Consider the following 15,635-nt stretch of genomic DNA (forward strand, 5'->3'; position numbering starts at 1 on the left):
CCTCTGTTCACCATCCCAGTCAACATGGCCAGGTTAAAGCATAAGCACAGACCCCCGATCTACATCCTTTTACTCCCAAAGACATTTGATTAAAGGCAAAATATCCAGCTTCAGTTTGACTAAAGCTGCTGTATGTTTTCTGGTCTGCAAATGGGCTGAAACAGGACAGCACAGGGCGTGATGAGGTGTCCAATACCCAGGAAGAGGAGGGCACCTAAGCAAATCTCAACAAAAATATAACCAGCAGAAGGTGGCAGCGTGGCCTAGTGGGAAACCAAAGCACCTCGATTCTCCTACTAGTTTTCTGCATAACACCCATAAAATCAGGTCAAACTCGTGTCTTGCGTTCCCTTAAGGGGAAAAAAATATATATATATATATATACACGTATATACACACATATGTATGTATGCACAAAAGAAGGGCAGCAATACTGATCTCTCTCTGCACAACCCCCATAGAAGGTGATCCAGGTGAAAGTGCAGTACAGGAACGGCCAAAAGATTATCACTTAGAAAAATGTTTCTGCTTAATTTAAGCAAGGAATTACACAGGAGGGCCACTGGCCTGGAGTGGAGAACTATTCCTGGAACACAAAAATAGCACGTGCAGCAACCCTATCATGCAGGAGCATTTGGATCTGCTTCTGGCTAGATATGGATTCACACATCCATCTCTGCATCCGTAAGAACTTCACCCAATTTATCCATGTACCACCCTCCCAAGGGAGGGCAGCACAAACGCCCGATCTCTCGGATGGGCTGCTGAGGTGCAGAGCCATTAGAGGTGTGTCAAGCTCCGAGTGGGACCAGGACACCTCAAGGAGAAGATGCCTCCATGCGATGCATCCTGCCCCAGACGAAGACACCTGAAGTGTCTGACCAGCAAACCCACATCGAGCAGGAGCCAAACGCAGATCTCCCAGCTGCAGATTATGGCACACGCTCATCTTGCCTTCAATACAACTCTTTCAAAAAACGGTCTCCCACATTATCACCATTAAATTGCACATCTCAGACGTATTTTCTCTGCCTTGCTTGTTTTAGAGCGCTGCAGCTTCAGCCCGCTGAAGCGATGTTCTGCTTAGTGACAGATCTACTTGAAAGTTGCTTTCTGTTTCCCTCCAGCCCCACCAGCTGTTTTTATTCAAAACTTTGGGACATTTTATGATGATGTTTGAAGTATGAATGGTACAGTCAGAGCATGTGTCATTTTGAAATATTCACTGTTCCAAACTGGGTTAGGCAACAAGGGAAATTTCATATGAATACAGGATATTTATTAAGAGTTGCTCCAGTCCTGCTGCTTATTCCCTGTCTAAAGGCAGAAGCCTGTGATGTCCCAGACAGAAGCGGCTGCCATGGAGATGGCTGCAGTTTCACAGGGGACGGAGGCTGCAGGTGGCAAACAAAAGCATCAGACAAACTTCACACCGTGGCCTTTAGGACTAGGGAATGGATGCAGCAGAAACACACTATAACAACGAACTGTTTTGAGGAAAAACAAAACAAAAGATGAAAAAATAGAAAATGACATTATCAGACTTCACATCCATACTGGAGAAGCTACATCTGAGCTTGGACACATCATGCACAAGATGACCAAAGCGTAGAGATGACAGCTGAGAAACTGAAGAGAAAAACATGCGGCAGAGAGCACGAGGCAGACAGAGAGGCAAAACAGGGAGATGGACAGGACTTAGACATGGAACGTGACCAAACCCAAAACTTGGGATATTTTTCTTTATATGTATAATATGCCATTTTATATATTGAAAAAAAACAAAGAGCATATATAGAACATGCAAGTATTTGCAAAAGACTATCTGCAATAGGAAATTTCCTCTCTGTACAAGGAAAGGGGTATAAGACATACTTTAAAATGCTCAAAAACTCTCTGCGGGCACCAGGAGCTAGAAGCACTGCCTGCTTATGAGACAACAGCAAAGGCATCTTGCTGGAGCGCTGCTTTGGCTCCATGCCCACGGGGGCACAGACGGGAGGGGGGGGATGTCTTTCCATTTCCTCTTTTTTTTCCATTTCCTCTTATCTTTAAAGATACTTTTTATCTTTACACTTTTTTCCACAACCCATTTTTTTTCCAGGTTATTTAGATGCTGCTTTGGATCATGACCAAGAGCTTGGGCACAGTCACGGGCTGTTCCTGCCTCCTCCTCCCCCTTTAGAAGCCAGTGTAAGTGCTGCAATAGCACTTCAATGTTGACCATAATTCATAATTCCTAAGTTTAGAACAGAACAATTCCAGCTAGACAACAGATAGGCCAAAATTTAAAAAAAAAATTGAAACTTAACTGTGGTAACAAAATAATATTGCTTCATTGTCCATGAACAAAGCAAAATCTACTCCTAGCCATACCCTAGCCCCAACCCAGGGTGCTGCGCTTTAGCAATGGAGTCTGTGTTTGCTCTTCTAGAAGCACGTTCCCCTCTTGCTGCACCCATTCACAGATCAGCTCTGAATTTTCCCCCTCCATGAAATATCATCACTGGATTTCTACTGCTTTAAACCACAGTCTCTTCTCAGTGCTTTGTTAAGCATGAAAACCGAGGAGGAAATCTGCTAAGCAGCGGCTCCTCAGCAGGGTCAAGCGACACCAGGGAAGTGGCACCCAGGAAGGAAGGGCAACGATAGCAGAGCCTGATGGCCGCCCACAGGCTAATGCTTCCTGGGGTTAGCAGAGGGCATGCAACAGAGTCTGCTGGGGACAAGAAAACCTGCTCCTTCCCTGCAAAGGGTAAAAAGAGCTACAAGGAAAGGTCCGTATCAGAATCTATGCAGAGCTTCCCAAAGGCAAGTCACAGCACTTGGCAAGAGGATTCCAAAAATATCTTATTGGCAAAACACGTTCACCAGCCACAGGAAAGACAGTGAAATGATACCTAGAAAAGCAAATGGGTCAGAGGCAATCCAGGGAAATAAGCTGAAAGGAAAAAGGAAGGATATTTAAGTCTGCCAAATGCCCTGTTTCTGCACCATCCTGTCTTTGCTGAGAGCAGCTTCCCCCCAAGGTCTCCAGCAGCATCTCCAGTAGCAGAGCGCAGAGGTTCTGGCCGGGTACCTCAGCTTGCCCCACTTCACAACTGCAGTGTCATCTACCTCAGGCTTTCCCACTTTCCAATCCTGGTAGCAGTCTAGGTGGCAGGGGAAAACAAATGCTATTAAAAGCTTCAGGACTAGTAGAAGAAACTGACAGCAGTGCACTGAAGACCAGAACTAGCTCCAAAATTAGCTAGTCGGCGTGTCCCTGACCAAGCCTAGCGGGAGCGGCACAGCTGAAAGGCCAACACGGAGCACTAAGCAGCAGCTCCAGCACATCGAGCCTAAAACTGAGCAGCCAAACTTTACAGGGAGGCTGCACGAGCCAAGCAGCCATGGGGGGCACTGACTCAACCTTCACTTGCATCAGCAATAACATCACCATCGACAACGTGGGGTTGGCTGCAGCCACTATTCCAGACACGTGAGACCTACAAAATCATCCGCTTTTTGTCCTTTCCCTCATTCTGCCGAGGGCAGGAGACTGTTCTCGTTTTCTTTTAACCCCTCGTGCAGTCTCGTGGCCTCCAACAAGAGCCCTGGTGTAACCTGCATTTCCTCTGGCGCCTGCTGCTCTCTTAGCCAGCTACACACATCACCAGATCATGTTTGGTTTCAGCAGCTGTAAGCTACACAAAAGGAACCAGTGAAAATCTTTATGGAGGAAATAATATGCAATTTTCTAGCTGAACACCTTTTAAAATGTAATGACAGAAAATAAAATCCTGCATCTGTGCTCAGCAATAACAATCTGTACGCGCGCAGTAACAACATGACACTTAGAATAAGCAAGATCCAGACAAAAAGAGAGCTTACCCAGGCGTCCAAATCCGCAGGCTTGGAATAAAGAGAGCGCAAGAGAGAAAGGAAAGGAAAGAGAAGAAAAAGAAATCAGTGATTTATGGAGGCCGCCTGCTGCTGCACAATATAGCTCTTAGGATGACAAGTTCAGAAAAGTTTCTTAAAAATGACAAGCATCTTAAATAGAGCAGCACTGTCCCCTGTTGGGAACCGTGTTATTAAAGCAAAACAAAAACAAAAGCACAGACACACACACCCCCAAAGAACAAAGCCCCCCAGAGCAGAGGGCCTTGCAGCAGCTCCCTGCGGGGCAGGTGCTGAGCGGGCAGCCGTGTGCAGCTGGGGCACCGCGCGAGGCACCAATACCCACTCTGCGCACCCACGGACACAGTTGGAGGCAGGTGACCAACCAGGCCGCTTCCAAATGCCCCGCAAGGAACACGCAGCTTTTGCGAGGGCATTTTTAAACACACGTGTCCTAAGGAGCTGCCGTCCTTGCCAGACGATCTGAGCACTTCCTGGCAAAGCTGGACCATGGATTTCCAGCTGTATCTCCCGTCACAGGCAGGTGAAGATATCTCTAGCTCACAGCCCAAACTGCACTGCCAAAGACGAGCTGCCTTCGATTGCCCCCTCTCCTTCTGTCAGCAAGCCAATTTAAGGGCTTCAGGGCGAAGACAAGCAGATCAAGCAGGCTGCAGTATCACCTCTTATTTACTTATTACTACCTTGTACTGGCGCAGGAAGCCTGCAGCAGCAGAGCAGGTCCAAGATGATGAACGCTTTGCGCCCACACCCACCGCCTCCTGAAGCCAAGGCGTCAGGAGGCAGCCACAAGACTCATTTGCTGTCACGGCCTGCGAGCCTCCCCTGCCTCTTGGGGCCACATTCAATCAGCAGCACCACTGCCAAGCAGAAACTTCACAGGAAGGCTGGGGTTTTTTTCAAGATTATTTATTTGGGGGGGCTGACAGGGTGGGAGGAACTTTCTTCGTCTCAGCCATAGCTCAGTGCTAGAGGGCACAGAGAGAGGAGAGCAACGTGTTTGTGGGGATCTGCTGTTGTTTTTACGGTGCACAGCAGCTCCCGCAGGTAACCGGGGGTTGATGCGGCATCAGCTATGTGCCGCCCACCCGCATCCACTGCGGCCGCCAAGGGACGAGGAACCCAAGGTCTGTGGACAGGAGGGGAGGCCACTGCCCCTCTCTGCAGCCAGGCTTCATGCAGCAGCATGGAGCTGCTGGCCAGGCAGGGCAAGGCAGAACCACTGCCACCGCCATCCTCAGCCCCACCTCAACAGCTTTCCTTCCTCATGACTTGCACAGTCAGGACCACGCGCTTAGTTTTGTCGTCTTCACATTTTATCAGCTGCCAGGCTGCCCATCCTCAACAGACAGGCAGGGGGCACACAGGGCTCTTCAGGGTGGCTATCATTATTAGAGCAGATGGGTCACACACAGAGGAGCTCTTCACTGATTTCGTATCCAACACCCTCAGGGCAACCTAAGCCGCTAACTGTCCCATTCCCAGCAGAGAAACTTTGCATGGCAAAGGAACAACTGGGGCCAGCGCAGAGCTGCTGGGCAAGGACAAAGCTGCCCTGTCGCCAGGAACCTGCCCCTTACATCAGGGCAGGACACAAGCCCTAAGAGCAGAATTACAGGCTAAAGAGAGAAAATACTGTTGCTAACACAGGGCATCTATTTGGAAGGTACTGCCAAGGGCTTTGTCACATTTCATGATGGGGAAAAAACCTTATTACTCTCAAATAGATGGATATACTCCACTGAACGGAATCAGGAAAATTAAAACCCATTTAAATGCAGTAGGATATATTCCTGTGTCAGGAAAAATAATTGTATTTAGAGTGCAAAGAGTAAATATAATAATAAAAATGAAAACTCAGAAGGGCTGCTGGGTTAAGTTTTGCTGCCTACTAAGTCTATGCCAAGATCTTAATATATCCGTACTCACCACTTTTGACTAATAATAAAAGAAACAAAAGTACCCAACTAATATTTTTTGTTATTGTTTTTGTTATTCTTTACTCAGGCTGGCTCTGAGGCCAAACCTGCCAGCCCTATTCTAGGCATTCACATGGACAAAGACACTGTCCATTAGGGTAACACTGGTTACACAGGGATCTATGCATGTAACGCATCCGAAATTTTCAGAGGCACTGAAATTTTCAGAGGCACTGCCAACATCGGGAGTGGAAGAGAGAGTGGGAGATGTGCGAAAGGGGAAGCAGCAGGTGCCCAAAACCTAAGACAGCTGCTGGCAACAACTTTTGCACTCATGTCAGGATCTGAAGAGTTCTGCAGCACATATTCCAACATCTTGATGACCAGACTTCATCACTGAATGAGCAAAGAGTCCCTTTTCCTAAGGGCAGTAATCCAACTCCAAGCTTTTTCATGATGATAAGAATTAAGGAATATATCTAGACATTCAGTATCCACACCAAGCCCTTAAACACTTCCAGTTTAGTGAAAAATTGAAGCAGCATCAATATTAAATGTAACAAGAGCCAGAGATGTAACTAGTTGACAAGGGAGAGGGAGCAGGAAGAGAGACAAGTGAACAGCAATCATTTTTAAGGAAAGGTTGTGATGAAATTGCTCACATCTAATGTACACAGGGCATACACCATTCTAGAAACACGAAGAGGGGAAGCAGCACTAAAACCCTCTGCCTTTTTATGACTCAGGGACAACAGCACTTTTAATACTTAAGGCATTGCTGAAAACAGGTCTGCAACGCTGACAGTTGATAGTTCCCATTTAAACAAAATAAAGAGAAACCTATTTCATCACATCCAAAGCAAGCCATCTGCTTTCATTGCTTGCTTTAATACTCCAGCCCATTCCAACACCCTCCTTTTCCCATCACTGTTTCTCCACATGCAGAGGCACCGAGGCTTCATTTAGCAGGCTGCCCACAGCCACTCAGTGTCTGCAGAAGCCTTTCAGAGAGGGCAGCCTTTCCATGGACACACGCTCAAGATGCTTATTCCTGACAGCAGGAGAGTCAACAACTCACTCTACATTTTTACCTCTTCTCTTAAATTCCTGCTTTGCATATCAGGCACAAGAGCCTCCAAGTCCCTCACCAATTTAGCAAAAAAAAAGTTCTCAAGGGAGGGCAGTATGAAATTCAATATTAATTATGTCTATCCTCAAATATATTTTTTGACCCCACTGAGTCAACGAGGTGTGTTCTCATAGAGCTAGATTCCCAACTCCCATCATGCCAGCTTAAGAGCAGTATCTGGCTTTCCAGGCTGGAAGGGACTGGGGAATAAGAGTTTTGAGTGCCTGCATCCCAGTGTCATTTCTGGGCATGCAACCGGGGACAGAGCTTTCCTCATGCCGGGTTCTCACAAGGGAGATATATCAGCTTCCAAGCCAGACAGACTAGTTCAAACACAACCAATATTTTGAAAAAAATAACAACAATAATTAAAAAAGATGCTGAGCATAATCAACCTGCATGCACCAGCACAACAGATATCTGTAAGTGCCAGCCAGAGGATAGAGGTTTAATATAGTGCAGTGAAGCCACAGTTTCTGCTACAAGATTACAAATCTAATTTCTTTTTGTTTAAAAAAGATTTTTCCTCAAATACTACGTAGTTTAAAAGAAATGCAGTTGACTTTGAGGTCGCTTTTTAATACTGGCAAAGACAGTCTTAATTATATGCCTGAGTAAGAAAATTCTTGAAAACCTTCAAAGTCGTGGGCACGCAGCTCCTCTGCCTGTCTCTTCACGACTCCTTGTGCAGGTGGAGACACGAGATACTCTTTCGAGTATCACAGTTTATAATTTTACCCACGTGAAAATTTTCCTGCCTTCCCTAGTCTTTCACCCTAAGCAGATATAAAACACTTTACTCAGCACTGCAGGGGCAGCACCATGCCCTTCTGGAAGCAGAAACCTATCTACCAGCTTACAAGATATATATATATGTGTGTGTATATATACATATATATATATATGGGAAAGATACACAGTAATTAAGATTTAATGTAAATCAAGTGCATTCCAAAGCCTTACTGAATGAACCTCAAAGAGTCATGGAGGAGGGGAAGTTTAAATAAGTGGTATTGCTAATATAAATATGTTATTGTGCTTTTAGTCAGGTGTTATATATGGAGTAAAGTGCAACCAAAATATGCAGGAAGGTAACAGAAACTGCCTGGAAGAAGAAAAAAAAAAAAAAGAAAGAAAAAAGAAAGAAAGAAAAAAAGGAAAGAAAGAAAAAGAAAAAAGAACTTACTGCAATCACCTCCTTTATAAGATCACTGAACAGGTTCAAGAATCATCACTAAATTTCTGTACCATCATTTCTGAAAACGTACCTGTCTTGGCCTGCAGCACTCCCTACATCCTAGGCCTCAGTCAGTCTTATGAAAAGGCTGCCAATTAAGTTGTGGTTTTGAGCTACAGAAAAACCGCCCGCCAGAGACCGATTCTTGCTTCCGGAGAACTCGCTTCCCACTGCGCGTCCTGGGAAGCGGATGTGCTGGATCTCAAACGCACCCCCTACGCGCTCCTTGCAGGGCTACGATCAGAGAGAACGCTGCAAGGCAGCCTCTTAATGAAGGTCAAGTATATCCTAATGAAGTCATCAGCATAGAAAGGGTGTAGATTCAGCAACAACAAGGATTTTAGGCTGTTGTAAAGCTGTATTCTTTATTTTTACATTGCTGTCTCCAGGGCACAATCGTAACAAGAGCAACGTGCAAGTCTCTGTCACTGCCAGGGAAATTTTGATTTCCATTTGATAGGACAATTTGCAAACAGCAGTTTTCTACATTGTGTGAATGCTTAACACTTGTAAGAGCTGCAAGGACTCAATGCTGACTCAATGCCTACTTGTCGGGCAATGCAGCACACGCTTGCATGCACTAGGAAGCATAAGTGCTCAAGGCAGGAAGCTTGGAATAATCTGTGGGGGTGAAGCCCATTCTCTTGTTAAAAAGCAGCAGTTACTGTTAGCCTCTCATCAGGACACAAGCCAGGGGGTTCTGCTGTACCGAGGAGGAAGGTTGGAGCGGGGGATGCAGGAAGAGTCAAGCAGCTCTGATGAGTTTTCCCTGGAACCAAAGTGTTTGTTGTTTCACTCTCAAATCCCAGAGGAGCCCCTGAAGCTCAGACCTGATGCCACATGCTAAGAAGTATTTACTCCTAGACCTTTTGATCAAAAGCAAAAGCCTTGAAACCTAGCTTTAAAATACTGCAGGCGTTAAATACAGCAATTAGATGACCTGACAGAGCTAAGATTCATGCTCCATGAGTCTGCAAACTGGAAGAGTCAATCCAGCCCAGAGTATCGCAGAGCCCTAGAGACAAGATCGCCACATTTATTATAGCAGATCCTCTTTACAAACATATCTCCACAGTTTGCTCCCTAATTATAGATGGGGCACACACAATCATTTACTTTCTGCAAGCTCCTTTTGTACACTACACCTCCAAGTCAATGAAAGTAATTTTAAAGAACCTGTTGATTGATTTATTGATCAAACAAGTCGACCAGCACAGTGGACTAGAAATAACTGGACTGCAAAGGGATTTGGCAAACATTCCTGGAGACCAGTCACTAAAGGCAGCAAAAGGAAGGGAAAAGAAAGACTAAAACTTGACTTTGGGTATTTTTAAGCAATGGAATCCATACTAACAGTTGTCCTAAAGTTGAACTTCATTCCCCACGCAGACCTGCTTGGTCAAGTGCATGCGGAGTCAGCAGAAACACCAGCTGAAGTTCAGCTCCTACTAGCAAGAAATGGGAAGAAAGAGAAAAGGAAGAACATGGTGCTGTACAAGAGGTTGAGACATGAAAGGAACTCTTGTATTTAACTGAGAGCTTGGGATGGAAGGAAAAGAGGCAGAGACCACTTTTCACAGTTAATTGACAGGGCCCTGGACGAGTTTCTGGTAATTCTGCAGTGGGAGGCACTGCACCTTGCCACGAGCTTCAGCAGCAAAGAATGGGTTATGTCCGTGACCCATGCTGGAAAGCGCTAACCTCACATATCAAGTCTTCACTTTGATGGCCTATTTTTCCCTTGCAGATTTACTGGCGATTTAAGCAGATTTCAAGTGAAACGTGCTGGCAGTTTATCACAGGCCTAGGCTGAACAGCTCGTGCTCATTGACGCTGCCCAGCGAGTTGTGCTCAGAGGTGCCAGGTAACTCCAGCAAGAGGCAGAGCTGGGGCTGAGCTTCGCTGCACGCGAAGGCTGTCTAGCAGCAGGGAAAACTTAAACAGAGAAGGAGGTGAAGGAAAAAGCTTGCATTATTACTGCTGATTTCTTACAGATCATCCTGTTTCATGGTGCTATTCAGAAGTTTACATTCATCCCCAGTGCAACAAAAGAATTAAAGTTTCCAGGCATGTCAGTAACTTTCTCCACAAGCATAAAATTGAAAGTGGAAAAAACAGTCAGGTACAGACAAAATAAATTAGCAAGACCAAATTCAGACTGTCACTACCCCTCAGCATTTTTGGAAATGAATACCAGACTTGTCAAAACAACCTTTTAAAATTATAAGAAGAATTAAAAAAAAAAAAACCCACAAACTTTAAAGCCTTCTATATCAACCAATATTTTCCTTCCTACTTGTCATGTAATACATATACTCTATGTATATAAAACCCAAAGTCCACTCAAAGAACCAACACTGCAGTGCTCCATTTTTCCATTTAATGTTGGAACATACACCCACAGAGACCTTAAAACACTGTAAAGGATCAAGCTTTTCTCCTCATTAGCAGCTCCATCACGTCGCTCTGACCTGTGGTCATATAACCTTTTGCACCTTCTCTCTCTATTGAATCAATCTCCCCTGGCAACTTCTGGTGTGGCCCTGCTCCCCCTGCCTCCGGCTCTTCTTCCCTCACTAATTCTGTGTTCAGAACTGTGAAGCACAAAATTAGACGTTTCAAATTAAGCAAGGAGAGAAAATGAGAGAACCTTATTAAATCAACATTAGCATCAGAGTGTCTTTAAAAGAGAAACTCAATTGCAAAGTATTACTTGTCTCTGTAAAGCTCTTTACATTGAGAGAAATGAGAGACAGAGAGCAGGGAAGGCACCGACCTCCCTCCTCACACTGATCACAGCGCTTGAGCAGAAAGAGCAGAAGCCCTTGGAGAGCACAGCCCCGAAAGCCACCAGGGCTTCCCAGGAGCTCACAAGCACTGGAGCCGCCAGGAAAAAAGGAGAACGTCTATTAATGTGATATGAAAAAACAAACTAGCCACTCCCAAAAGCAACTGGAATAGGTTAAGTGTGAATTACGTGTGTGAGCACATGCCCATCTCAGCAAAGCGGTGTTTGGCCTTTCAGGAAGTCAACCACAACACTGGTACCTTAAGCTGAATTACAGTTAAGTTTTTTACCTCTCACAGCAACACAAGGAGGCATTTGAAGATTCAGTTTTCATCCTCAATCCACAGTGATCAAGATTACTGACGCTCTAGGCAATGCTCAGCATCCTTTCTTCCAAAACACCTTGACATTTCTGGGTGCCAACCCACGATTCCTGGACAGATATGCTCAGGCTCACTCCTTTTCCAAAAGGACTCACGGGATTATCCCACCATTCCCATGAGGATCAGTCACTCTTGTGACTACTAATGTGCCTCAAAATTAAGGTATCATCTCAGGGGATGGGATATAACTGTCTTGCAAAGCCCCTTTCTGTGCACAGAACACTGAGAATGGCAAAGTGAAGGAGTACCACCTCAGTCTGGGGGAGAAGATGCAGTAATTTGTCTTGATTTGCACAGAAAAGGCCACATAGGACCATGGCTGAAATTCCTTCTTCTTACATTTATTAATGTTCCATCAGATACCAAACTGAAGAAAAAATTAGTGTTTTCACCATCACATGTATTTGCTCAGATTACTGAAAGGAAGAGGGTGACAACATTCTGACGCTGGCCTGTTAATATCCTTCCAAGATGGCACAAAAGATGCAACCATAAAGGAAGAAAAAATTACATACATTCAAGATAAGGGAAAATAGCTGAACCAGCAGAGAAAGGAATCCCTACTTAATTCTCAGGTCTTTAAAGGACTCATGAAGCAGCAGTGAATGCTGGAAAGCTGTGCCCCATACTCAGATAACTAACACTGCTCACAGGGATCAGCTCATGCTGCCAGCCTGCCACCTACTACTGTCAGCAGGGAAAATTCACTATGAGCACCGAGCAGATTCTGAGGAAAGGAACAGGAACACTTCAAGAGCGGCAGCAAGACAGACAAAACAATGCAGAGAGTCAAGCAGGGTCTGCTTGCAGCACTAACTCTTGGCTGCAGCACTTAACCCGTTTCTGAGACATCTCTAAAATGGACCTGTCTCGTCATCGTTCTCTTTTTTTCCTCCCTCTCCCAAGCAGCAACTCAGGAATTAATATTCACAGGTTCTATAAGTGACATAATTGCAATTTAAAAAGAGCAATTAATCATCAGCCACACTGGCGGATGACTTGCCAGGCTGGGATCCTTTCTCTCCACACCTGCCAACAAGCACACAGCAGGCAAGAACATCACCTTCACACACAGAGCCTACAAAAGCAATTCTCCCTCTTCACTTTTCATTCCCTGGCTTCTCCCAGGCCCTCTGCACCCCTCCAAGGGGCTATATACACAGCCCATCTGGATCACCCTTCTACCCCACGATGCCCAGTCAACCCCTTGATGTTTGGGCACAGGATCTGTGTTTAGCTTCCTCATGCCAACCGAGAGAACTGAGGCACAGAGCTCATCACCTGCAGTACACAGACCTCCTCGCCTCCCCATTTTCTGATGTGCTCTTGCAATCCTTGCACAAACATAACATCTTTTGAAGAACAACACCTCATTCTATCCCTGCATGGAAGGCATATTACAAATCTTCAAGATGCCAAAACTCAGCAAGTGCCTTTTAAAAGAATTAATAATACACATACATAAAGACATTAACTTCAGTGCTCCCATGGGATTTTTTTTTAGGGTATACTGGAGCATACCACAAAAACAAATACATACCCAACACACCCAGTCACCTATTCTAGAATCAGTTCTGCACACTTAAAATCTTGATATGTCAACATCAACTGCCAGAAATAGAAGGAATTTCCACCAACAGTACTTAGAGAAGTGACAGCTGGAAGCTGAGCAATGGTGTTTACATTCCAGAAAAAAAAAAGAGTTCTTGGAAACAGAGTTACCAACGGCTGAGTTTATATCTTCCAGTGCAAAAAATGTGCCCTTCTTAACCTAAAATCTCTTCATGACAAGAAGAAAGCCAGCACACAGACCATTCTACAATGCAAGTCTACTTTATCTCAAAACTATGTAAGATAATATGGTGATAAGACCTGTAGAAAAAAAGAATCTGCAAAGGTTTAGAGCTCAGCAAGCTGTGAGGTCTTCAAGTGACAAATTCAAGACAATAACCTTAGGCCAAAGAATTCCTACAGAAAGCCTCCGGCCAAGGAAAATCTGCATGAACAGGTGCCCCTGCTCCTAGCCAAGGGGAGCAGATTCAAGGAGCCTGAGGACAATTTTTGCAGAGCATTCCTATCCCCATTCCCGCCAATCTGCAGCATAAAATTCCACCATAACAACACAGGAATAAAATTCAATGCTCTTGTATACGAAAAGGGGTAATTTCAATCCTAAGAAATAAGTCAGAAACTGGAACGCAAATACATACTGCGTGTCCTGGTCAGCGTTCCAAACAGAGATAGTTATTAGAGAAACTGCCAGGAGATAACACCAATAAATGGCCTCTTTTCCACTTATTATAAAATAATAAACAGCCTTTCTTCCTCGCACTGCCCTCATTTCTGTGAGGTCTCTCACAATTTGTGATCTTTTTGACACATGCTCAGGCTTTCCTTCATCCACGGGCCTGACCACATCTTTGTGGGTTAGATGTCCATAGCTCACTTCCCTCAGCTCCACGGCACTACACAAGCACAACTATGAATTCTCACCAGTTCTTTCTTCATGCAGATTGGGCAGAGTTTGGGGAATCTCTTAACACTTTGTTTCTAAGCAGACCTTGGCCTTCCAGCAGCCAAGTGTGAGGTTGTTCTTTGGCCTCTATTCAGAAAGGGCCAACCTTGCCTTTCACTAACAAAATTACTCCTTAACAAGCAAGGGAGAGCAGTGTTAAGAAACACCAGATATTCCACCTAAGCACATAATCCTTTCCCAATTTAGGGGTTAACCACCTTGCACATGTTGCATTTCCTCACAAATGGCTGCATCCAGATCTTACTGGGCTCTTCTGCACTCCGAGAGAGTGTTTACAGAAAAACAGATTTGGGAACAAAGTTTGAAGGCTGGAGAAAAGAGAGGGATTAAGATTATCCCTGAGACACAATCAGCGCTCCTGTGCTGACATCCAGGATCACAGATGCTTCATTTTTTAGATTTCTTTGTTAAAAGACAATCCTTGTGCTTCCAAATTTTCCTAAGACTGGTAAACTTCGTGCTTCCAGTCAGCACTTGCTCACATCTTTATTTTCAAACAAGTACTACAAAGTGTTGAAGAGCCTTTTCCTTCCCAGTATCTCAGTCCATATTAGCAACAACCATTAACAGAAACATGAGACCAAATTCCTTCCTTTTCCAATGTCCAAATTTAACAGTCAACAACCGCCCAAGTACTGTGGAAGACCCAAAGCACTGCCAGGTTATTACACACTTATCTCTGCAAAACCACCCTGCACAAGTGACAACTTCCACGGCAGGAGGAGGGGAAACTGTGCAGCTTTGCGATAATTAAAGCATAGACGAGTGTCACTGCTCTAGATAATTATGCATTAGCAGTGAAATTACTTAATGGAATAAAATAAAGCCAAACATTTTGTTTTAATAGGAATTTAGGGTCTCAGAATGAAAACAACCAACACCCCAGGAGATCAAAAACAACAGCCCTCCGTCACTCAAAACCGTGATATGAGAGTGGCAGGAGCTCGGCAGGCTTCCACCTCTCAGCCAGGCATGAAAGGGAATGGAAGAAAAGCAAAATAAAATTTCAGTTTTCCTGGCCATTCAGGCTCTTCTGTCTGACGATCGTCCACACAGACACCAGCCACCGAGCAGAGGAAGATCTGACTGGGAACAACTTCCTAAAACAAAGACAGCAGCTCCAATACAATGGATCATTTCAACTATAAATCTTCCATAAAACCCCCTTAGCAGCTATCACGGTACCACTATTAATCGGTGCCAGTCCAGACTCCAACCAAAAGCAGCAATGGGGTAAACAGGTCCATCACCCACCACAAAGTCTCTTCTCACCAAGTCCATGAGGTTTCCCCTCTCCTCCCTCCCATATCTCTTGCCTTAACAATTATGCACCTCCACACACCCTGCCTCTGCTCTCATCTAGAAGGCTCTCAGAGTCCTCCTGCTTCTTCAAATGAGGACTCTCAAGGTCAGTCAGAATTTATAAGGCAGCCATTTCATCTTTTGTGCTTCTCTGGCTACTTTCCTTCTTAAAAGCTGCTGAACATTGGCGATTCTGCTGCCTCTGAAAGCCCTGCCAACACCAAGGCCAATTAGGAGCTTCAGGATGATGCATATTAAAGTTATTATGGGAGGCAGTTATGCAGCCAGAATAAATCTTAACTGAACCTTTAAGTGGTTTTTATAACTCTTGTTTCTCCTTCTTGAAAACAGATGAGAAGATACAAATCTCTTCCCTAAAAATCTGCAGGGATTCAAGCCAGCCACCACCTTCTCTCTCAAGAGGTTTCTGCTCTCAAA

At 44.8% G+C, this 15,635-nt stretch overlaps 1 protein-coding gene across 3 annotated transcripts in view; it reads right to left on the reverse strand.

Annotated features, from left to right (window-relative positions):
- CHCHD6 (coiled-coil-helix-coiled-coil-helix domain containing 6) overlaps positions 1-15,635 on the reverse strand; it is a 95,741-nt gene that overhangs the window by 65,008 nt on the left and 15,098 nt on the right. For 2 of the 3 annotated variants that reach the window (XM_026052494.1, XM_026052496.1), the window contains exon 5: positions 3,874-3,894. The exons of the other annotated variant lie outside the window; for it this stretch is intronic. In XM_026052494.1, coding sequence (XP_025908279.1) covers positions 3,874-3,894 — 21 coding nt within the window. The remainder of the gene's footprint in view (positions 1-3,873; positions 3,895-15,635) is intronic. 3 annotated transcript variants of the gene reach the window in all.

The sequence above is a fragment of the Nothoprocta perdicaria genome, unplaced genomic scaffold (assembly GCF_003342845.1).
Source record: "Nothoprocta perdicaria isolate Ctin4 unplaced genomic scaffold, notPer1 scaffold_9, whole genome shotgun sequence".
Lineage (NCBI taxonomy): Eukaryota > Metazoa > Chordata > Aves > Tinamiformes > Tinamidae > Nothoprocta > Nothoprocta perdicaria.